Source organism: Rousettus aegyptiacus, unplaced genomic scaffold (assembly GCF_014176215.1).
Source record: "Rousettus aegyptiacus isolate mRouAeg1 unplaced genomic scaffold, mRouAeg1.p scaffold_m13_p_9, whole genome shotgun sequence".
Classification (NCBI taxonomy): Eukaryota; Metazoa; Chordata; class Mammalia; order Chiroptera; family Pteropodidae; genus Rousettus; species Rousettus aegyptiacus.
In genome coordinates this window covers 105,171,118-105,194,223 of record NW_023416312.1, presented here as the reverse complement: position 1 = coordinate 105,194,223, position 23,106 = coordinate 105,171,118, and the positions used below count along the sequence as shown (strand labels likewise).

Sequence of the window (23,106 nt, the reverse complement as noted above, 5' to 3'; positions counted from 1 at the left end):
GAGAAGTGGTGCCTCAGGTAGTCCGGTAGCACTCAGTACAGTCTACACCGGTCATGCTGGACTGAAAAAAAAAAAGTACAGATCCAAGTCACATTAGAGCAGGAAAAGACTTAATGAGACATTGGATTTTTAAAAGTGGGATAAGTCAAACCCACATGGCACTTTGTACCTCTCCTAAGGTATTTACTGCTATCAGTTTTGCGTTCTTTATTAGAGTGATGTTTCGTTGGCCTTGTTATGTTCTAAGATCCAATTTGTAGCATGTGTGCTGCCAAGGCAAGCACAGTGCGCTAAGGTCCATAGATGGTGCTGGTGGCTCAGGCCCCACTCCTGCCTTGCAGACCATGACCTTGTCAGGGGAGAATACACATGTCTGCGGACAGTATCCATCCTGTCAAATGGATGCGACATAGGTGAGGGCAGAGCTGCTTGCCCAAACAGTATCTACACATGTCCAGGAGCACCTAAACCAGTTCCTACTTTCTCCTTGAGAAAAGATGGAGGGCTCCAGCTAAACTCCAAGATGGACACATGAAAGAGAGCCCTCTTCTGGGAGTGGTGGTCCCATAGTTCCTAAGGACCCCACCCCATGGACTTCCCTTCCCATCATTCATACTTATTGTCATTCTGGGCTCTCCTGGATAGAAAACTGTGACCCTACTATCTCCTAAAGTCACCCTGTGCTGCTCGTATATTTCATCCTCTCCTCACTCCCTTCCTTGAAGCCCACCAAAGTATGTTTTCAAGCCAGAGTTTTGTTTGTTTGTTTCCGATCAGGAAAAAGAGTTGACCCCATTTTGGAAATGCCACCGAACAACGGATCTAGTGCCTCGAGACCATGTTTCTAATAAATACTTACCATTGGAGCCTCAAGTGCAGCCTTTCACAAATACACAGAAACGAAGGTCTGTTTGTATGCACATGTGCACAGGGGTGGGGCTTGTGTGATTTTTTTAGCTCCTAAACATCTTTTATGTGGCCCAGTTTGAGTGGAGAGAAGATGTTAATCCTTCCTAAAGTAATCTATAAACTCATTGCCATCCCAATCAAATCTCCATAGGAATTTTTCATAAAACCTGACAAACTAATTTGAACATCCATCCACATGAAAGAGAATATGTATAAGAAGAGCTAAAACAATTGGGGGGAGGACAATGAAGGATGATTTATTATACAAGGTATTGGAAATATCATAATTAATAATATGTGGTATTGGCCCAGAAATAGACAAGTAAATGACTGAAGGAGAACAGAGAGCCCCCAAATCAGCTCATATAATAAAGATATTAAATAAATGACTGCCATTTACAAGCCAGTGGTGAAAATATGGGCTATTCAATAAACAGTGTTGGAAAAATTGGCTTTCCATTTGGAAATAACTACATTAGATACCTACTTTACACAACATACACACGTGCATGCACAGAAAACCAGCAAGGATATAGAAGAATTCAACAATACCCTCAACCAATAGGATTGAATTTGACATTTATAGAATACTCCATCCAACAATAGAAGAATATGCATTCTTTTCAAGCATCCATGGAACACAGACTACGTTAGACCATATCCTGTGCCATAAACAAACATCAACGAATTAAAAACAATTGAAATAAAGTTCACTATATTTTGTGGCCACAATAAAATCAAGCTAGAAATCAATATTAACAGAAAGATAAAAAGAAAATATCTAAACACTTGATAACTAAATAGCATACTTCTAAAAAATCCATGGATCAAAGATGAAATCTCAAGAAAAACTTTAAAGATACATTGAAGTGAATGAAAATGAAAATACAACATAGCTAAATGTGTGGGATGCAACTAAAGCAAACAAATTTGTAGGAAGCAATTTTAAAGGGAAACATATAGCATAAAATGCTTATACTAGAAAAAAGGTCTTCAATCGGTAATTTAAAAAACTAGGAGAATAAGAATAAAGCTAAAATAAAATAAATTATAAGTAAAATAAAGCCAAAGCAAACAAGAAAAGAAATTAAAATAACAGCAGAAATCAATAACATTGAAAACAGGAAAACAATTAGAGAAAAATCAATGAAACAAAAAGTTGGTTCTTTGAAAAGACTAGTAAAATTGATAAACTCTAGTAAGACTTACAAAGAAAAAAATACAAATTACTAATATCAGGAACAAAATGAATATCACCACAGACATTTCAGACATCAAAAGGATAATAAGGGACTACTAAGAACAACCGTACATGCTTTGAGAATTTTGATGGAACTAACCAATAGTTTGACAAACACAAACTCCCAAAACACTCGATAGGAAACAGATGCTTTGAATAGCTCTGTAACTATTAAGAAAATTGAATTCAATTCAATTCAAATCTCCCAAAAAGAAATCTTCGGGTCCCATGGTTTCACTGGAGAATTCTACCAAACATTTAAAGAATTAACAGTAATTGTACAAAATCTCTTCCAGAAAATGGAAGAGGAAAAAAATACTTCCCAACTGATTTTATGAAGTTAGTATTATCTCGATGCAAAAACCAGATGTTAGTCACACAAAAAGAAAAGTACAGACCAATATCCCTCATGAATATAGAAGCAAAGCTCTTCGACGGAGCAGCGGCAAATAGAATTCAGTAATGTGTAAGAATGATACGCCATTATCAACTAGGAGTCTACTCCAGGGATGCAAGACAGTTTTAATAAGTGAAAGTAAATCAATTTAATTCACCATATTAACAGACTAAAGGACAATCACATAATCATATCAATCAATGCAGAAAAAGCACATAACAAAAACGCCCCACGCACTATGGTAAATAAAAAACTCTCAGAAATAGGAAAAAAAAAGAATCTTCTTAATTTGGAAAAGAGCATCTACAAAAAACTTATAGCTGCCACTAAACTTAATGGTGAAAGACTGAATGCTTTCCTCCTCAGACTGGGAGCAAGGCAAGGCTGTCTGCCCTCACCACTCTAATTTAACATAATGCCGGAAGTTCTAGCCGGTACAATCAGGCAAGAAAAGGAAATGAAAGGCATAAAACTGGAAAGGAAGAAATAAATCTGTCCCTATTTGGAGATGACATGATAGTGTATGTAGACAACACCAAAGAACTATAAGACAATTCCTAGAACTAATGAGTTCAGCAAAGTTGCAGGTTACAGGGTAAGCATACACAAATCAATTGTATTTTTATAAATCAGCAATGAACAAATGGATGCCAATTTAAAATAGAATACCATTTACAATTGCTCCAAATGAAATGCTTAAGTGTAAATATAACGAGATATGCATGAGACTTATATGCTCAAAATTACAAAATTCTGATGAAAGAATTCAAAGAAAACCTAAATAAATTGAGAAATATACCGTGTTCACAGATTAAAAGACTAACATAGTAGAGATTTCCCCTAAATTTATATACAGGTTTACTGCAGTTCCTATCAAAATTCCAAGAAGATATTTTAGACATGGATAAACTTATTCTAAAATTTATATGGGAAGGCAAAGGAATTAAAATAGCCAAAACAGTGTTGATAAAGGAGAATAAAGTAGGATCACTCTACGCAATTGCAAAAATTATTACGTAGCTACAAAAATCAAGATTGTGTGGTTTTGCTGGAGGACTAGACACATAGATCAATGGAGCAGAATAGAAAACCCAGAAATAGCCCCACACAAATATGCCGAACTGATTTTCAGTAAAGATCCAAAAGCCATTCAATGGAAGGAAGATGGCCTTTTCAAACGGCACCGGAGCAACTGGACATAGGCAGAAAGTGACTTTGACTTGTGCAATGGATGGAATAGTAGCCCTCAAAAGATATGTCCATGTCCTTATCTCCAGAAACTGTGAATTTGACCTTCAATGGAAAACATGTCTTTGCAGATGCAATTAAGTCAAGGATTTTGAGATGAGGAGGTTATTGTTGGTTATTCGAGTGTGCCATAAGTCAAGTGACAAATGTCTTTATGTGATAGACGCACAGAGAAGAAGACACACATAGGAGAGGGTGATGTTAAGATGGAGGTAGTTATTAAAGTGATGTGGCATACAAGCTAGATCTTACAGTTGACAATCAAAACATGACATGAAAACACAATTCACTGAAAAGGATATATAGATGGCAAGTAAGCATATGAAAAGACGCTAAGTCACTTGCCATTAGGGACATGCAAATTAAAATCACAGTAAGATATCACTATGAACCTAACAGAATGGAAAAAAACAATAGTGACCACACCAAATGCTGCTGAGGATGCCAAGAAACTAGATACTTCATACACTGCTGGTGGGAATGTGAGAGAGTATGGCCATTCTGGAAAACAGTTTGCCAAGCACCTTTAAAAGCTGAAGTTGCAGCTACCAAATGAACCCAGCAATTGCACTCTTGGACATTTATCCCAGAAAAATGAAATGTCTGTCTACATAAAAACCTGTTACAGGAATGTTCGTAGTGGCTTTATTTATAACAGCCCCAAATTGGAAACAACCCAGATATCCTTTGACAGGTGAATGGGTACACTTTCCATGGTCCATCCAAGCCACAGAAAGCTACCCAGCAATAAAAAGGAAGATTATTGACACACACAACGAAGTGGATGAATCCCCAGATAATTATGCTGACGGAAGAAAACAAACAATACTGTGTGATTCTATTGACATAATATTATCGAAATGACATAATTTTAGAAATAGAGACAGATGAGTGGGTGTCAGGGGTTAAGGAGAATGTGGGGGTGGCAGGGAAGTGGGATGGCTATGAAAGGGCAGCTCAAAGGACCCTTGTGGAGATGGAAATCTTCTGCGTCTTGATTGGATCGATGTCATTATCCTGTTTATGACATTCTACTACAGTTTTGCAAGAGGTTGTCACTGAGAGAAACTGGGTGAAGGGTAAATGATACCTCTCTGCATTATTTCTTAAATTGCATGCGAATGTACAATTATTTCAAAATAAAAAAGTTTAATTAAAAAAGAATGTGATCCAAGTGTCCTAATACGGCAGGTTTTCCAAGATATATTAAGTGAAAAAAGCAAGTTACAGATCAGTAAGCACAGTATGATACCATTTATTTTTAGATACCCGCACACAACCAAATTCTGTACACATAGAAAAAAATTGGAAGAGGGCATGCTATGCTGGTCACAGTGGTTACCTCTGGGGAGTAGAGTCGGGGACGCAAAAGTATTTTAACTGTAACTGGATTGAATTTTTTTTCACAATGAGAACATATTCATATGCTACATATAGAGTGAAAACATTATCCTGGACACACCTACAGTGTTCTAGGAATTTGAACTTGTTTTTGCTTGTCGTGATGTGACCCATTCCTGTTTCGCCAGCACTGTGGCTCACGCCCCTGTCCTTGAGCCTCAAGGAAGTAGCTCCTGAGGCCTACCTGATTCAGAAACAGGGCCACCAACATTACCACTGAGGTATGGAAGTGCCATCTGGAAGTGCCAATGTTCCCATGGCTGTGAATCTACTCACTGCTTCTGATAACTTAAAAAACACAAAGCTCAGCTCATGCTAATCAGTGTAACAACAGTTTGCATAAGGTTTAAGTTGATAAACTGTCACGCAAGTTTCAATGCTGGGGGCCACAACGGCCTCCCCATCCTCTGCCCTGAAAATATGGCAGCCATTTAGTTTCTTCGGAGGAACCAGAGAACAGCAGGCATGAATAACAGTCGGACATCTATACCCATTTCGGCCTGGCTGAGAGCAGACTCACTCTAGGGTGGCTCCTAAGAATGCAGTCATTCGTTCACCATATATGTATTGAGCACCTACTACGTGTCATATGCTATTCTAGGCACTGATAACAGCAGTGAATAAAATCAAGTTCCTGCCCGAATGGGGCTCCCATTGTAGTAGGAGAGCAAATGACGAGCAAGATAAATTGTATGTTAGGTGGTAGTAAGTACATGGAAGGAAGATATAAGGCGTTGCTTTCGGGGGGCTAAAATTTTAGAAATGCTGGCCGGGGAAGACCTCACTGAGAACAATCAGATCTTTCGGTAAAGATCTGAACGAAGTGAGGGAGGCGGCTAGCTACAGAGCTATCCAGCAGTTCTGGATATTTTCCATGCGCCCCTCCAGATCTTCTTTACCCTTCTCCACCCAGCTGTGTGCCCTGGTAGGCTGACCTTTGTGGAATGCATCAACAGGTTCCCTTGCCCTCTGGCTTCGGGTGAGGTTTGACCAATGGCAGGCACCTGCAAGGAGATCAGAAGGAAAAACAAAATAAGATTTTCATCAGCTCTCTCTGTGCAGGGTCATCATGAGTTGGCCACATCCCTCTACCTAAGACCACAGCTCCTGTCAAGGTAGCCCATTCCATATAGCAACCCTACCCCAGTTCCCATAATCACTCTCTTCCAGGATCCTGACTGACACACTGGCAGAAAGAAAAGCAAGTACAAAGCTGAAAGTGCCTGGAAATCTTAAGGAATGATCAGGAGGCTTGTGTGTCTGGAATGGAGGAGGCGATTGAAGGATTTGTAGAGATAATGTCAAGGAGGTAAGAGCAACCAGAGTATTAAGGGCCTTGCAGGCTACCATACAGACTGGCTTTTAATATGAGTGACATGCGAGCAATTGGAGGATGTTCAACAAAAGACTAACATACTCAGACTATGTTTTAACAGCATCTCTTTAGGAGACTGGTGATAGGCAAGAGGGGATGATGGCTTGGACTCGGGTAGTAGCAGTGGAGGTGGTGAGAAGTGGCTGGATTCCAAATAGATTTTGAAGGTGGTGCAGAAGAATCCTGTTCACTAAAACCACCAGAGCAAAAGCCCAAACCTGAAACTTGTTACCTCGTTTGTCATTGTACATCACTGAAAATGTTATTCAACAGGATTTCAGAAGGCCCCACAGGCACCATGATAACCCTAAGACCCCATGACTTGTGTGGGAAACACAACTCAAGCCCAATGGCCCAACCCAAAATGTTCCCGGACTGTACTTGAATCCGGAAGACTATTGTCATTGACTTTTCTAGCCAACCGTCCCCACTCTAAAGCCACAACCCTATGCAGGTCCTGCTGGGTGCCATTTTGCCCTAATTGGGTCCAGCTGCTCTACTTCCATTGGCTCCTCCAATGAGCTGGCTTAACCATGTCGCATCACAATTCTGGAAAACACTGTCCGCACCTGCCCTGTCCATACCGCCTGTCTCCTGCTTACAATCACTCACAGACTGCCAGCAGATGGATCACATCCACCAACTATTGAGTGGATAAGCATGGGTCCGAGGGGTGGTCACAACACAGTGTGGGCAACAGCTCAAAGGTACCACGATTTTGATAAGAATTTTTAAATTTGCCTGGGAAAGCAGGCAACCATCAACTATAGGCAGATCATTGGGATGAAAGATAAAATAGAAAACTTGGCCCCATAGGTAGAAAGCCCCCAGCCTGAAGTATCTTCTGGGAACCAAAAGCGCCCTGGCATTTTTGGGTGTACATTGTTAATTCTCAGGATAAGGCCTGTTGCTTCATATTTGTGATCCACCAGCAAAGGCACCCAGCTGGAAACTAGAGAACACCACATGATTCTGAGGGTTCATTCCAGAGCCAGGAAAAACTGATAGTATTTCGTTTATGTTCAAAGAAATTAATCCAAAGAGGTCAGCCCCACAGCCCAAGTCAGTAAGACTGGAAAACAAATTTTGCCAATCTAGGAGGGGATGGCCTGCAGTGGGATCCTAGGTCCCAGACTTTCAAGGTGTGTGCACTTGGGTAAGATTCTTAGGCATCCCCCACCAAGATGTCAATTTTCTAATCTATAAAATATGGACAAGACACACCTCACAGTGATGCATTAAGGATAGAACGAGCTCGTGCATGTAAAAGGTGTGTGCATGGCCTCTGGGATACTAGTCACCCACATGTTGGTTTTTTCTTACGTCCACTTTTCTTTGGTAAGAGCCGGGCCAGTGGTGTGGGGCAACCATGGGGCTCCAGTGGTCCCTGGTGCCTTTAAGAAGAGCAATCTGAGGAATTCTTCACATCTTTCATGCCAGGGTTGTTTTCTGCTCTTTACTGAAAAGGAGTTCTGGTTAGCTGGCATTTGATCCCAGCAGGACACGGTTCCATGCACAGCTTGGCCCTGAGGGACACTAATGCCTATTGATTAGCCGGACATTCAGCTGATCTGCCTAAGCAGTGGCTTTCATTTTCAGAACCTCGAATCTGTTCTTATTTTATTGCAGGTTTTTTTAATCTCTTGTGTATGTGAGCTGCGGACGACTTTTCGCTGTGACTTCCTCTTTCATCCTTTTAGCCTCTCATCTCCATACTATTGCCCGTGCCTATTCCTTGCCTGGGCTCTCTGTCTTTTTCTTTCTCTTCTTTAGGTCTTTCACAAACGCTCTTCTGAAGACAGTGTTTATGGGAAGAGCAGTTAAAAGTGTCTCAAGTGGATTCATGGTCCGCTTCTCTTTGCACTGTTGTACCAGCCCATCTCCAAGCCCACTTCCCACGATTCCTTCCATGCGGCTGGGTGATGGGATTACAAAGCCAAATGAGACATCGCTGCTGCCCTCACAGAGGGAGAGACAGACAGCCCTATGGAGTGTGCAAAGATCTGGAGCGGGTACAGAGGGGTCAGGGAAAGTTTTATAAAAGGGAGACTTGACCTGCATCTTGAAACCTAAACACATTTTTCCAGATGGAGAGAGGGTTAAAGGGCATCACGGGGAGGAGGTGGCATGGTAGAGAGTAGAGCTGTGTGTGTGGGAGTCTCTAGCCAGACGGGAAGGTATGGTGGGAAGGGACGTGTTGAAAGCTGTGTCTTAGAAAGATAATTCTGGAAGGCAAAGACCAGAAGAACAAAAGCAACCAGTGCTCAAGTCACCAACCAAAGGTTCGCTTTACACAATTTACGGCAAACATAATCTCCTGGTTGTAAGCCACTGATTTATATGTAGACTTAAAGGACGTAACACGTTCACATCTTGGGGAGGGCCTTCTTTCACTCACTCACTGTCAAGTTCCTCAGTGGTGACCTTCAGCCAGGGCTGGATGTTTCTGGCCCCAAGAAATATTTGGAAATGTGTAAAGGCATTTCTGGTTGTCACAATGATTCCAAGGTACTAGTGGCACCTAGGGCCAGGAGTCAGGATGTTAAATTCCCTGCAATGCACAAGGGTGTCCCACACTGCAAATGACTGTCTCACACAAAGTGCCGGTAGCCCTCTTGTTGAGAAACAGTGTGAGTACAAGCTCAGTGAGGGCAAAGACTGTGTTTTGTTCTTGACTGTGCTCCCAACACCTCCTGAGCACTACCCTTGGTGCCGGGAATGGAAAGATGAACAAGACATGGGCACTACCTTGGCATGTCAGCCAGCATTAACAGGAATGGGTACAGAGGATCCTGAGATGGAGGCTAAAAGTGAAGAACGCCACCCCTTCCCTAACCACTATGGGGCCTCTGACTCACAAGGGGGACGTACTTCCAGTTCAACTCATAATAGAAAACCTATTCATTCATTCAAAGGCTTGAATAGCACGTGAAAGTTTTCGAAGCACTTTCTCAGACATGATCTTGCTGGCATTGAGCTGCGAGGAGAGGAGGGTTGGGCAGGGGCTGGCAGCAGAGTTGGGGCTGAGAGGTTCCTGCCCTGCTCCAGCCAGGGCTGGAGCAGACAGGCCCAATCAGACAGTCTCCTGGGATAGAGGCGGTCTGGTGTGAATGGAAATATGTGCCACATGGCCTGAATTGCAGGGGCCGGCCGCGCGCTCCCATAGCCCCAAACACTTCCAGATGGATTTGTTTATAACCTCCAAGCCAGAGGCAGCGCTCAGTTGCTTTTCCTCACTCCCCTCCCCATTCCTGGAGCAAGCCTTGGCCGCCCCTTTCCACTCCGGAAGCCAGCAGGAGACGGGAATGTGGTGTTTTGCTCAGCCACAGCCCAGCTTGGGCTCCTGGTCCTTGCTTGTCCCCTAGGTGGCAACAGCAGCTCACGGTGTCGGCATACTCCCGTCCATCGAGCCCACCTGGGCTCTCTCTAAATGGGGAGTGTGAGCCAAGGGCATTCACTCTGGCAAGTTTCTGTTCCAGACCTGCCTCCACCTCATAAAGCTACAAGCACACCCATGGCTTCTTATTTTCTGTCTCTAGAACATTCTGAGCTCCTTCCACTCTACCTCCTCCCAAAGGATAGGCTGCCAGAGACTTTGGGCTCACACATTTTCTAGAAAGGAAACTGAAGCTCAGAGAGGTTGAGTAACTTGCCCAAGGCCACACAGAATATTCAACAGCAGAGCCAGAAGCCTGAAGCCCCAAGCTCTGTACCTGACCCCAGTGCCTCCTAAGCCTCGAGTTTCCTCTATGGGGGGTAGACGAATACTCGGCAGGTGGTCTGGTTAGTAGTGTCCAGAGCTGTTCTGCACGGAGCTTGTACTGGTTCTGTCATTATTAGCTGGATGACCTTTGGTGAGTTACTCTTCCTCCCTGTAACTAGATTTCTTTTTCTTGTAAGGATTAAAAAGATAATGAATTTAAAAGGCTTAGCATCCTGTCTGGCCCAGAGTGAGCCCACAGTGAGCGACAACCAATGTGAGAGTTCATTGCTCAGTTGCATCAATCTAGAGCTCAGAGCTCCCATCTCTTGAAATACAGGCCAGGCTCCAGACAAACATCACCTCATGACTGCTTGCACACACAGAGAAAGAAACTTTAGCTTAGAATGATTAACTGACTTGTCCAAGGCTAAACTTGGTAGGAATAGAGGAGGGGCTCGAACACAGTTCTGAGTGATTCCAAGGCTATGGATTCCATGCTTCCTATAGAATCTGAAGGACAAAAGCCCCCATATGTACTCTCAGCTGAGTTTCTGTGCTGCTTCCCTCCCCGCGCCCCTGCTATCCCCCTGCCCTACCTTGCCTCCTTTAGGCCCAAGAGCTTCCTCCTTCCCCAAGGTTCAGCCTACCCAACTGAACCTGAGCATTTTGGTGGCCCTAAGCAAGGACTGTCAGCACATCATGCTTGGAGGATCCTGATGGCCCTGGGGTTGAAGCCTTTCCACCTCCCTCCTCTCCTAGCATGGCTGGAACTGGTGGTGGCTGGAGGCAGACAAAGGCTCCAGAGTCAAACTCCTAGATGCATCAGGTCCATTTCCTGTACAACCTCTTTGCCCTCAAAGTTACTTAGAACCAAAGTCTGGTAAACACACCACTCTGCATTCAAGGGTCCCAACAAATTTTCCTGCAGCTGTTTAGCAACACATGACACCAGATTTCTGGCCCAGTGGGATTCTTTGGTATTCTCACATTCCTTTCTGCTTGCTGCTGTGCAATTAAACACGCATAATTTCTCCATGTTTTCCCATCTCACGCCACACGTCAGTACCACCAGTGATGGTGTGAAGGAACAGCACAATCTCCATGCCCAGACAGGCAAGGAAGTCAGCAGACGCTTCTCTCAACTGAACGTGACTCACCAAATGGGCTCCAAATCCCATCAACAATTAGACTCGGTCTATGTACATTGCCCTCATCTTTTCAGTAGGACGCCAGGATGCTCAGAATCCCTGATAGTCCAAGAATAACTACAGTAATTGGATAAATGCCCAGCACAGAAAGGCATTTAATAAATGCTCAATTTCTATCCAAATAAAGTAACTCTCAGAATTTGTGCACAAGTGTTACCAGAGAGTGCCAGGGGCAGCGCCTCTCTGCTTCCAGCACTGATGCTTAGGACAGCTTCCTCATTGAACATAGGCATTAGCCTTCACTTATCCTAGAAACTACCAGATTTATAGCCCCAGCCCTATTTTGTAGGCTCTCTCTGAGCATTCGTTTCCTTCTCTGTTGTTCTAAGGCATCTAACACTGAGTTAGGCACATGGTACTTTCTCAACGAATATTTCACTTACAAAGCTTACCTTGTAGAAAAGTAAATTTTACACATTCTAGAATCATCCAGAGGTTGACTACTCTTTCAGGAAATTCTTCAGTCTCTCAACATTTATTGGACATCTACTATGTACAGAGAAGCATGGGAGAAACAAAATAAAAGCAAACTGGAATTTCTCTCCTCCAAGAAACTGTGATACAGCTGGACACTTAGGCGAGCATAGAATGTATCAGAATTTCAGAATACCTTTAGGAGCCATGCAAGAACTAACAAGGAGCGAAGGAGGCTGGGGTGATACGATAGAGAGTTGGTGGGGACTGTGGCGAGCTGGAGGACACATGTTCCATGTAAAGGGGAAGCTGTCAGCCTATGAGAATGCAGAGCCAGTATTACTAGACTTTTATATTTTTCAAGGAAGCTAGGAATTCAGATTATATGGAAAGATTACTGATTCTGTCATGTTAGAAAGTAATTAAAAAGATACAGACCATGTGTAGGCCAAACAAAACAGATCTGTGGACATTATTTGGCCCACCAGCCACCACTCTGCCATTTCTCCATAGTGACACATGATAAAGTATCAAAGCTAGAGTTACTGGCGATAACTTCTGAAGGTGCTCAGAGGAGGCACGAGTCCCAGGGCTGTGCTGCTGTGGCGTTTTCCTCAAGGAAGTTAGGGTCTGAGTGGGCCCCAATGTGTGGGTGTGAATCTGAGAGGCTGAAAGGAGGGTCAAAGGACTTTTGGCAAGTATAGAAGGGGAAACAAGAAGGTTTTAGTCAGAGCTGGAGGTCGGTCTGGCTCTTGTGAAGGCTTCCTGGGAGGAGGGGCAGTTCCTGGTCATTGGTTAGTCTCTGTGGAGGAGGTTTCCCATGACCGTGACCGGAACCAGGGGTCTCCATGTGCAGGAAACAAGACAAGATGGGGAACTACTACTTAGAGTGTCTGATTCTGAGAAGCCAGTCAGAGAATAATATTAAACCCAGACCGACAGACAGACGGACAGACAGATACCTCATCGGTAGGTATGGGAAAAGAACATGTTGCTTAAGTCCAAAGATTTTTCTAGAATACAGCAATATAAGACTCTGTGAGATGAGCACAGAAATGATGCGCGACCCTGGCTGGTGACTATAAACAGGTCCACAAGGTGGAAATGGATAAACCATACTACAGTGAGACCAGCCATAGAGAAAAATGGGCTCTAACCCCATACAATTACTGGGGAAAGGGAAAAATGAACAAGAGCTTTGATAAAGCCAGCAATGCACAAAAATCCTGGAAATTATTTTTTAAATATGTTAGCAAGAGCAAAGTTAAAATGTATGTCCAGGATTAAAAGTCCCAGGGACAGTGACTGAAGGAAAGGAGGCACCTTACCCCCAAGTGGAGAGCAGAGGACGTGTGGCATGCAGGTGTCAAGGAGAAACATGTCAGCCCTGCACTGGCCTGTGGAACCACACGACAAGAGGCGATTACGGGTCATGAAACAAGCACAGGTGTAGTCGGCAGAATTCTGCCCCGCTCCCAAAGATGCCCACATCCTAAATCCTTGGAACATGTGAATAATGTTAGGTTAAATGACAAAGTTCGGAAATAAGGTTTGTAGATGGAATTAGGGTTACTACTCAGCTGGCTCTGAAATGGGGAGAGTCTCGTGCACTATCTGGTAGGCTCGGTGCCGTTGTAAGTTTCCTTGTAAAGTGAAAGTGTGAAGAAGGAGCGGCCGAGTGACAGAAGGAGATGTGAACACAGAAGCAGGTCAGACAGACGGGATGTCAGAAAGAGTTCACTGGCCATTGCTGGTTTTGAACACGGAGGAAGGGTGCACAGCTGAAGAACGCAATTGTTCCCTAGAACCTCCAGTAGTAACGCATCCCTGATGACACCTTGATTTTAGTCCAGTAAGACCCATTTTAGACTTCTGCCCTCCAGAACTGTGAGATAATAAAATTGTGCTGCTTTAAGCCACTGAATTTGTGAAGATTTGTTACAGCAACTACAGGAAGCTAATATAGCTAGCTTTGGACTTAGACAGATGTAGGGTTTAATCCTGGCTCCTCTATATGCCAATTAGTTTACCTTAGTCCAGTCACTTAACCTCCCTGAGCCTCCATATCCTCATCTCGTCCTCTTAAACAGTGTCCACAATACTCATACTTCACAGAGTTCAGGGAAAGAGCAGCCGAGATGATGAACGTGAAGAGACAGCACAGCCTGACACAAAGAAGGTGCCTGGTAGTGTTCTTTGTTTTCCATCAACACATTTGATGAAATAGTAATTACTACTTAGGACCAGTGGTATGCAGGTAAATGTTAGCAACCGTCTCTCAAAAGAAAATGAACACATATATTTACACATATATAAATTTACTTATAAGGATGGAAAGCAAACAATTTATGAATAATAATGAAATATATAATGCTTTTTATGGCAAATTCAATATAGCCAATTGATTTTCATATAATGCTTTCATTGAATTGGCTGAATATCTATAATAGAAGAGCGAGCATAGTGGTGATATTTTCATTTACGTTAATGAGCAGGAATAAGGTAAAACCATAAAAAGTGTTGGAACTTGACAAATTCATTAATGATTTAAACGACTTCTTTGCTGAATCAGATAATGCTTTTCATGTACTAGAAACACACTTCCTCAATTTTTTGTGTGCTATTCACAGAGTAGCAGCTACAGACATGACGCACTTTTAAGTTTAATGCTCATTAACATTTTCTCCACTTTCTGAAGTCTAGAGTACAATGGACAAAACAAAAATCCAAGCCCTGATCCGTAGCATTCCCAGAATTCCATGTGTTCCCACTGTGGCCTATTTCGAGCTCCCTTAGCGACATCACCTTTAGTGACATCAGCAAGCAGAAAGTGGGAAAAGATTGACAGTATCACATCATTCAGCGGCAATAGCTATAAATCAGCTAACAAGCATAGTTCATAGCAAAATAATTAGGAAAAGGTGAATTTTAAGTATTTACTATTTTTGTTTTTAATATAACTTATTTAATTATAGGTTTATATAATTTAATATTTTTTGCCCAACAGTTAATTTTTTATTTTGAGAAAATTTTAGACTTCTAAAAGAGTTGCAAAAGCAATACAGAGTTCCCCTATACCCTTTGCCTGGCTCGCCCTTACATTGACATCTTACATGATTTTAAAACATTTATCAAAACTGAGAAATTAACCTTGAAACAACATTATTAACTAAAGTACAAAACTTATTTGGATTTTATCAGTTTTCCCACTAAAGTCCTTTTTCTGTTTTAGGATCCAATCCTAAACGCATTTAGTTGGTCATTTTTTAGTAGAACGTCCCTCAATTTCGGCTTGTCTTCTGTTTTCTCATACACTATAATTTAACTTTTTCATGTGGCAGTGTTCAACAATTGGCTCACCAATGTCCTAAATATTAACAAGTGGCCCTCATGTGCCACAACGAGCCATTTGCAGCATACCGCTACCTAGGACACGCTAAGGAAAATTAACAATTCTTTTTCTTTAATTCCACAAATACTTATTGAGCGCCCTCTAGGGGTTAGTGCTGGGGATATAGGGATCACCAAAACAGTCCTTGCCTTTCAGAACACTACAGGTTAGGGAACCTGCGACAGCAGTAGTAGAAAATACCCCTAGAGGAATCAGGGTTACAATAGTGAGAATAGAATGTGCTGGAGCGCTCAAAGACGGGAGAGTCAAAACCTGCCTGGGGAGGTCAAGGAAGGCTTCACAGAGTAAATAGAGGATGAATAAGCACTCCCCATGGTGGACGTACGGAGATAAGACGATGTGTGCGCTAAGCCTCGATGCGTGAGTAGGAATGAGCCAGTCAGCTCAGGAAGCAGAAGGAAAACAGTCGCCCCTTTATTCTTTCATTTGAGAAGCATTTATTAGGCATCAGTTCTGTACTGGGCTCTGGAGATTCCCAAACATTTAATGAATAAGGGCGCTCAAGTATGACACGGCTGGTGATGGCATGAGGTGATCCCTGGGATGTGTGTAAGACAAGACGGTGTTCGCACATGTGAAGATGGTGCCGCGCATGAGCTGGTCATGAGAGCACCAGCCAGACTCCTTCTCCCTAGGAGTGCGGAAGGACCTCAGGACAGCACTCAGGCCACTAGTATTATCTCTCCTAGCACAACCAACAGCTTTTGCCAGAGGACAACTGGTGCCGGAACCTTCCTATGCAGGTATTGCATATTCACAGCTCCATTATCTTCGGCCCCTCACGCCCAGACGCCCATGTGCTGACCCCCGGGAGCTACACTTAGCAACCGAGTCCTGCCGTGGGCAGACAGCATATAAATGCTTGCAGGATGAGGAAGATCTGGCAACATATCAAGGACCAAGTCAAAGCAGGGGCCCTTGACCTGTGACCAAGGCCCCCAGAAGAGCTGTATGTCACTTCTTTGGCCCCTCTGCACACATAACCCAACCACTCTCTATGCCACTGAACTGCTTTATTGTCTTCATGCACTTATTTCTATCTGAAATTACTTGTCTTTACAGTTGATCCTTGAACAACACAACTTTGAATTGTGTGGGTCCACTTATATGAGGATTTATGTCAATAAATACTGTAAATGTATTTTCTTATGATTTTCTTAATAACAAATTTTTTCTAGCTTACATTAGTATACGAATACAGTATATAACACATATAACATACAAAATATATGTTCCTTAAGTGTTTCTGTTATTGATAAGGCTTCTGGTCAACAATTGGCTATCGGTAGTTAAGTTCTGGGGGAGTCAGAAGTTATACATGGATTTTCTACTGTGGAGGGGTCGGAACCCTTACCCCCATGTTGTCCAAGGGTCAGTCGTATTTCCTTTGGTTGTCTCTTTCCACTAGAACCTCAGCTTTTCAAAGGTTGAATCCTTATTTGCCTTATCATCAATATATTCCCCAGCTCCCAGCTCAGGGCCTGGCCCTTAGGTCTACTCATGAAATATTTGTTGAATGGATAAGTGAAAGCATGAATGAGTGGATGGATGCTATCACTCAGGTGTGAAGGCTGCATTCCTAATCCTCTGGGCCCCAAACTGTCTCCCTAAACTTCAAATCTGCTGCCTACCTTCCGTGCCTTGACTCAGAACTTGAACCTTACACGGAGGAAGAAAACTAACGTACATGAAATTGAGAGTGTTCCTCTTGGAACTCTAGTGAGTGTGAGAGGTCACAACAACCACCACAACCAACATCTATTGTGCTTAGTAAATTCCAGGTCTCATTCTAAGCACTTTATGCATTCAATATATATTTGTTGAGTCTCTACTAAATGCCAGGCACTATTTAGGCATTAGGGATACAGCAGTGAATAAAAGAAAAAAAAAATCTCTGCTTTTACAAAGCTGAAATGTTAGCTCAGTTAATCTGAAAACAACCTTAAAATGTAGATTGCATTCTCATTTGAAAGATGAGGCGCAGAGGCTTGCCCAAGGTCACACAGCTATGGAATGGCAGAGTCAGGCGGTCTGGGCCCTGAGCGTGTGTTCTTAACTAATAGGCTATCCTGCCTCCTGAAGAGCTACTATAGGGAAGTGCTTGGGAAACTGAATGACTTTGGCAGATTTGAGTTCTTATTCCTCTTGGTGGGAGCGTAGTGTGTTTTAGGGGCAGGAAAGAAACTGGATCAGGGTCTCAGAGAACATATAAAGAGCCGTGGTCCTGGAGGCACCTCTGGCACTTCTTGGGCCAGAAGAGCACTAGCTATGCTGTACCTCTGGGGTCTCACTGGCCACGTGCTGGTGACTGCCTCACTCAGCAGACTCACGTGAAGCAAGGCTGCACAAAGGAGGCTCCGAGTCCTCCCCACCAGCACATACTTAGCTCTTTGTCTCTTTTTTTTTGTGGCTGCAGTCCTGTCCTGCTCCCCCTTCTGCTGATTTGTTGCCCTTAAGGAGGCCCTGCCCCACCCCCTTGCCTAGCCCTCCCATTCAGCCTCCCAATCCAAGAGGACAAAGGAAAGTTTGGCCAACCCCTACTGGGCTTCTCTGGTTTTCTGTTTCCATTGGAACAAACAGCTCACCAAGTGCTCTCTGATCTTTGGAATGAGAGAGAAAAACGGTTTATCACATGGAGTACCCTGCACACACTGCCCTCGTTGCTCACTGGTCTCGGCTTCTCAGGACACCCAGATTCCTGGCAGGGCTGGGCGGGGAAGGCGCCTCCCTTCTGCTCAGCCCTCAGGGAGCCGGGAGGGAGATTGATGACTTCCATCTGTGCTGGCCTTTTCTCCTCCCCTCGGGCTCCACCTGTGGCCTGGATGGAGCCAAAGGCAGAAGGAAGCTTCCTCCCTTCTGCCTCTCACAGCTCCAACCATATGGAAGCACCTCCTAGGCCTCAGCCCGCACATTTCCAAGTGATTTCTGCAGAAGGAGAGGTTGTGTGAGACCGTGGGCAAATCTCCTAACCCCTCAAAGACTCAGTTTTCTCCTCTGAGAGATGGGTCTGAGAATGCCTGTTTCATATTATTATGAGGATTAAAATTTTAAGTGAGAAATGCTTGAAAAAGGCTAGGCCCCAGCTAGACTAGGTAGAAGAGTTTGGTCTAGGAGAGGAGATGGGATGACCCCCCAAGTGGTAGGCATGGGAGATGTTTTTGCTGTAGAAACGGGGATGGGACATCCCAGCACTGCTCTCTGCCAGACTTCTGCCCTGCGACAGGCTTTCTGGCCAGAGCCAGACACACTTCAGGGAGCACAGCTGGCTTGGCTGAGTGCAGCTGATGGGCAGCCACCCTTTTCCTCCATCATTATTTCAACAGCTGTAATGTGGTATTTTTATAGATTTGGGTTAAAAATAAGATTGTGCATTGGAAGAGATCGAGAAACAAAAAAGGAATAACGAGGGGTGAGGACCTCTGCCCTCATGCCCATGGGGCCTGAGCGGCAAGCCCACTTGGCCAGGCCATCACCTTGTCCCTCAGTGATCATCACATCAGATCCCTCACTTTAAAAATGAGCAGACTGAGAGTATCGGCGAGCAGAAGGGACTTGCCCAAGGTCACCCTGAGTAAACCTGCTAACTCCTATGGTCAAGTGAGCTTTCTGCTTCTCCTATATAATCTGCTTCTGAGACTCACAGGCCATGTGGCCCAGAGGTGGCCCAGGGCAACCTTATTGATCCCCACAGTCTACCTGTTTACTCAGTAAGTCCTTATTGATGCCGACTATGTTCCAGGCACTCTTCTAGGCAGTAGGAATACAGTAGGGGCAAAAACAGACAAAAATTCGTACTCTCATGAACCTTTCATTGTGGCAGAGGGAGACAGACTATAAATAAAGTGAATGAGTAAAAGTGCGGAAAAATGAAACAATAGAGGGGCTCAGGGAACCAGCAGAGCTTTGGGTGCTGTTTTATAACAGGATGGTCGAAGGAGGCTTCATTGAGATGGTGACATTTGAGCAGAGATGTGAATGAAGTGGGGGAGTGAGCCACACAGATACTTGGAGGAAAAGAATTTCAGGCAGAGAACAGCAAACACAAAGACCCCGAGCTGTCTGGGGAACAGCAAGGAGGCCAGTGCGGCTAGAGTGATGGGGATAGTGATAGGAAGTGAGGAGATCACGCGGGGGCCTTAGTGAGCCACTGTAAGGACTTAGGCTTCGGGCCCAAAATAGAGATGCAATGGAGGGTTTGAACAGAGGCGGGACATACACGGACTTGTGTTTCATCAGGATCAGTCTGGCTGCTGTGTTGAGAGTAGACTGTACACAGTCCAAGGTGTAATCGTTTTATATAACAGGGCAGTGTGGTAGGAGGCTGTTGCAAATATCCATGGGAGAGATGATGGCACAGACCACGGCGGTGGTAACGAGCGGTTCGAGTCTGGATACTATGAAGGTGCAAACAACATGACGCGCTATCGCAGCGGATGTGGAGTATGAAAGAAAGAGAGGACTCAAGAATGACTTTGAGCAACAGGGAACTTGCCATCAGCTCAGATGGAAAAACTGCTGGAGCAGCAGGTTTAGGGGAACGGCCAGGAGTTTGGCTTTGAACACGGTCAGTTTGAGATGCCCAGGAGACACCCAAGTCGATGGCGAGGAGTAGCGTCCCCAGCAGCAGCTGTACACATCCCGTCTGACACCCGCTTCTTCAGGCACTGGGGATGCAGCTCTCTGTCATCAGCCTCGTTGCCCTCCTGTCCACTTAAGACATACAGGCTCCAGTGTGGGCATTCCAAAGCCAAGGTCATACCCATCACTCCCCTGCTCCAAGCCTTCAGCTGGCTACCCACTGCCTTCAGAGTAAAGGCCAAGGTCTGTAGCCCATGAGGCCCTAAATAGTCCTCCCTCCCCATTTCCTGCCCTTCCCAGGCCCCCATTCCTTATACACCAGTCACAGAGCCACTCACCAGAGATCTGCTCAGGGCCTTCTCTGGAGCAGGAAAGACCTGATCCCTCCTTGCTTTACTCGTTTTCTTCCTCCAGTACCTGGCCAACGCTCATCTCAGCCAAAGTCTGCCTCCCTCAGCTCTCACACTATGAGAGGGAGCCTCCCTCAGGGAGCTCTGAGCCTTTACACATTTGAGAGTCGGTCCGTCTCTCCCCACACTGAACTAGTTGCACCTTGAGGGCAGGAATTGTTTCCTATTAATTCATCTCTGTAACCTCAGCACAGCTCTTGCTAAAGTATTCAATAAAGGTTAAATGAAGGGATGGATGAATGAATGAGTGAATCACCTAACGTGCCATGATAGAGATACTGAGGAATCAGACAGAGAAGTATCCATTTGGCCTAGGGATAGGGGGTCAGAGAAGTGTCACAGAGATGCCATTTAAACTGGGTTTGAAAGATCAGGAAAGATTTCACCAGGCAAAAAGAATTCTCAGCAATGTGCAACTAAATTTTGCATGTCACACGGGTCACAAAGTGGCAGCCGGGAGGCTGCGTATGGCTTGCAGATGCTTCTGATCTGGCCTCTTTGTTTTGGCCCGAACACTGTTTTTAAAAGTAACGTGAGGAGACAAGCATTATGTTTCATCACCCCACAGGTCGTCCCTGTTACCTGCCAGTGCTGGGTGGAGACTGCGGCCCTGCGTGCATGTGAGTTTGACTCCCCTGGTCGGGGGTTCCCAGTGCCTGCTCAACGGCCAAATTTCTTACTGCTAAGATGGGAACAACTTTGGCTCATTCAGGCAGTGTCCCCATGCTATGAAAGCCACATGGCCAGGGCAGCTCGATCCATCTGGTTAGTAGCCATGGGGATGAAGACCCAAATGCCTCTCAACCACAGGACCATCATCTCTACGTCCAAGACTCCTAGGTGTGCAATGGCAGGAGGGATGCTGGGTTTGGCTTGCTCTAACCAGTCCCCCCTCCCTGGCTCCAAACTCAAAAGGAGATGGCATTTCAGCATGCAGCCTCACTAAGTAATAATAAGCAGCCCTTAAATGAGTACTGTGTGCAGGTGCAGGTCTGCAGCCAAGGGTACAGCCTCATCTCCTCACCCTGCTAATTTTCTAGGGCACTGGGGAGGTTTAGTGTGCCAAACATGGCACAACTCAATGCATGGACTGTCCCAGCTTCCAGCTGAAATCCTGCAGGCCAGTTAGAGAAGGCACGAAAGCCTTCCAACATTGGCAAGTGCTGCCAGTTATTGTGGAAATTCAAGTGACAGCGGTTCATTCCACACCCATGTAGTTGACACTGAGCTCTCTGGATTTGTCTCTCATGTTGTTGGTTCCTATCACTGACCAGAACAACCTGATTTCAACCAGCATGCAACAAATCCACACACAACAACTACAGCCAGTTCTCTCAGTCACGTCACAAACATGCACATAACACGCAGCACACCCACAGTCCCAGAACCTACCCACTACGTCCTAATGTGTGCATGGTCTTCTGCTCTGGCCATAGTGAGCACCGCCCAGCCAGCCTCTCCTGCCCTTCAGCATTGGCACTGCCTTGCACTTCCCCAGGTAGGCGTGTCTGCTTGTCCTTGCAGACGCGACTGTCTTAGGTGTCTCACCCAATGCCTTGCTGATATGAGGTAGTTGCAATCATGCAAAGGAAACCAAGACCATGAAAAAAATCCTAAAACTCTTTTTCCTGGGCTTTGAGATGTGTTCCGTGAAGTTTATTGGCAAAGTTTACCTTCTCCATTCTATTGGCTTTGAGCAACAGTCCTAGGGAACTGAGGCCCTAAGCTCATAAGCCGCAGAGCAGGAAAGGACAGAAAGAAGGAGGCGACAGCATGCAGAGGCAATCCCTTTCACCCCAGCAAGCTCTCCGGGGTTGTTGCAGATACATGAAATGGATTAGTTAGAAAGTCTGTCTGTGTTCTCCCCTCTGCCTGCCTCGCCCTCCCTGCCCCCACCCCAGATGCCTGCGACCGCTACATCCAGGCTGGTCTCGCCATGTGTGTCACCCAGCAGAAAAGCCCCTCTAGAGCCTCTGCATTGAGTCTGGGGGAAGCCAGGCTATAGGTACCCCAAGTCACTGCAGCTGTTTGGCACCACTGGCCATCAGCAGTGCCCAGCGACTGTGGCCAGTGATGAGCACGTACACCCACAGCAACCCTCTGCCCATCCTCGGTACCTTTCACCAAAATGCTGCCCATACATGTGAGGCTCCACTGCTGTCCCGGCGAGTGCCTCCCGGCAGCTGCTGTGTTAGTCTAGCATCTCCCAGTGAACATGGTCTTGCCAGCCTGGGGCCGGGCAGATTTACAGCTTGTGTGGTCCTTGGGACTGGCTATGGCTAATGCAAAGGAGCCCAGAGGTGACAGTGCTGTCCCTGACATTCCCTACCCACCCCACACTTCTCTGTGGTGTCTCAAAGCAGACAGGGCCACTGAGAACCCGGCAGAGGGTGACAGCAACTCCTCCCAGCACATGCTCCACATTTAGCACTTTGTCCCAGAAAGGACCCTGCCAGGACACTTGGGCTGAATTCATACTTTGTGCCTGTGACCAATGCCCCTGTTTGTGCCCAGCTGGCTGCCAATGGGCAGGCTGTGCTTGATTCTTTCTAGACTATAAATGGGCACCACTTGTGCTGGGCTATGTGAAGACAATCACTTTCAATGGAATAACAGCTCCGCTGCAGCTGACTGCCGAAGTCAGAAACACTATGGACACATACCACTGTTCTTTGGTGGCCTGCTTTGGGAGGGCGAAGCCAGTCAGGCCTGGCTGCTGTATATTAGATGACATTGGAAACCACTTAAGCAAAGCACTTGGAATTTTCTTTTCAAAACAGGTCAAACAGAGAATCTCTGCCTTGCCAGAGT

At 45.0% G+C, this 23,106-nt stretch overlaps 1 protein-coding gene across 2 annotated transcripts in view; it reads right to left on the bottom strand.

Moving 5' to 3' along the window:
- Window positions 1-22,722, bottom strand: part of NHSL2 (NHS like 2) — a 129,688-nt gene extending 106,966 nt beyond the window's left edge. The window contains exons 1-2 of one of the 2 annotated variants that reach the window (XM_016130677.2): window positions 22,413-22,722; window positions 6,131-6,199 (exon numbers count right to left, since the gene is read on the bottom strand). In XM_016130677.2, coding sequence (XP_015986163.2) covers window positions 6,131-6,199; window positions 22,413-22,434 — 91 coding nt within the window. In that variant the 5' untranslated portion in view covers window positions 22,435-22,722. The remainder of the gene's footprint in view (window positions 1-6,130; window positions 6,200-22,412) is intronic. The other variant, XM_016130696.2, reaches the window with a different exon arrangement.
- Window positions 22,723-23,106: the final 384 nt, after the last annotated feature.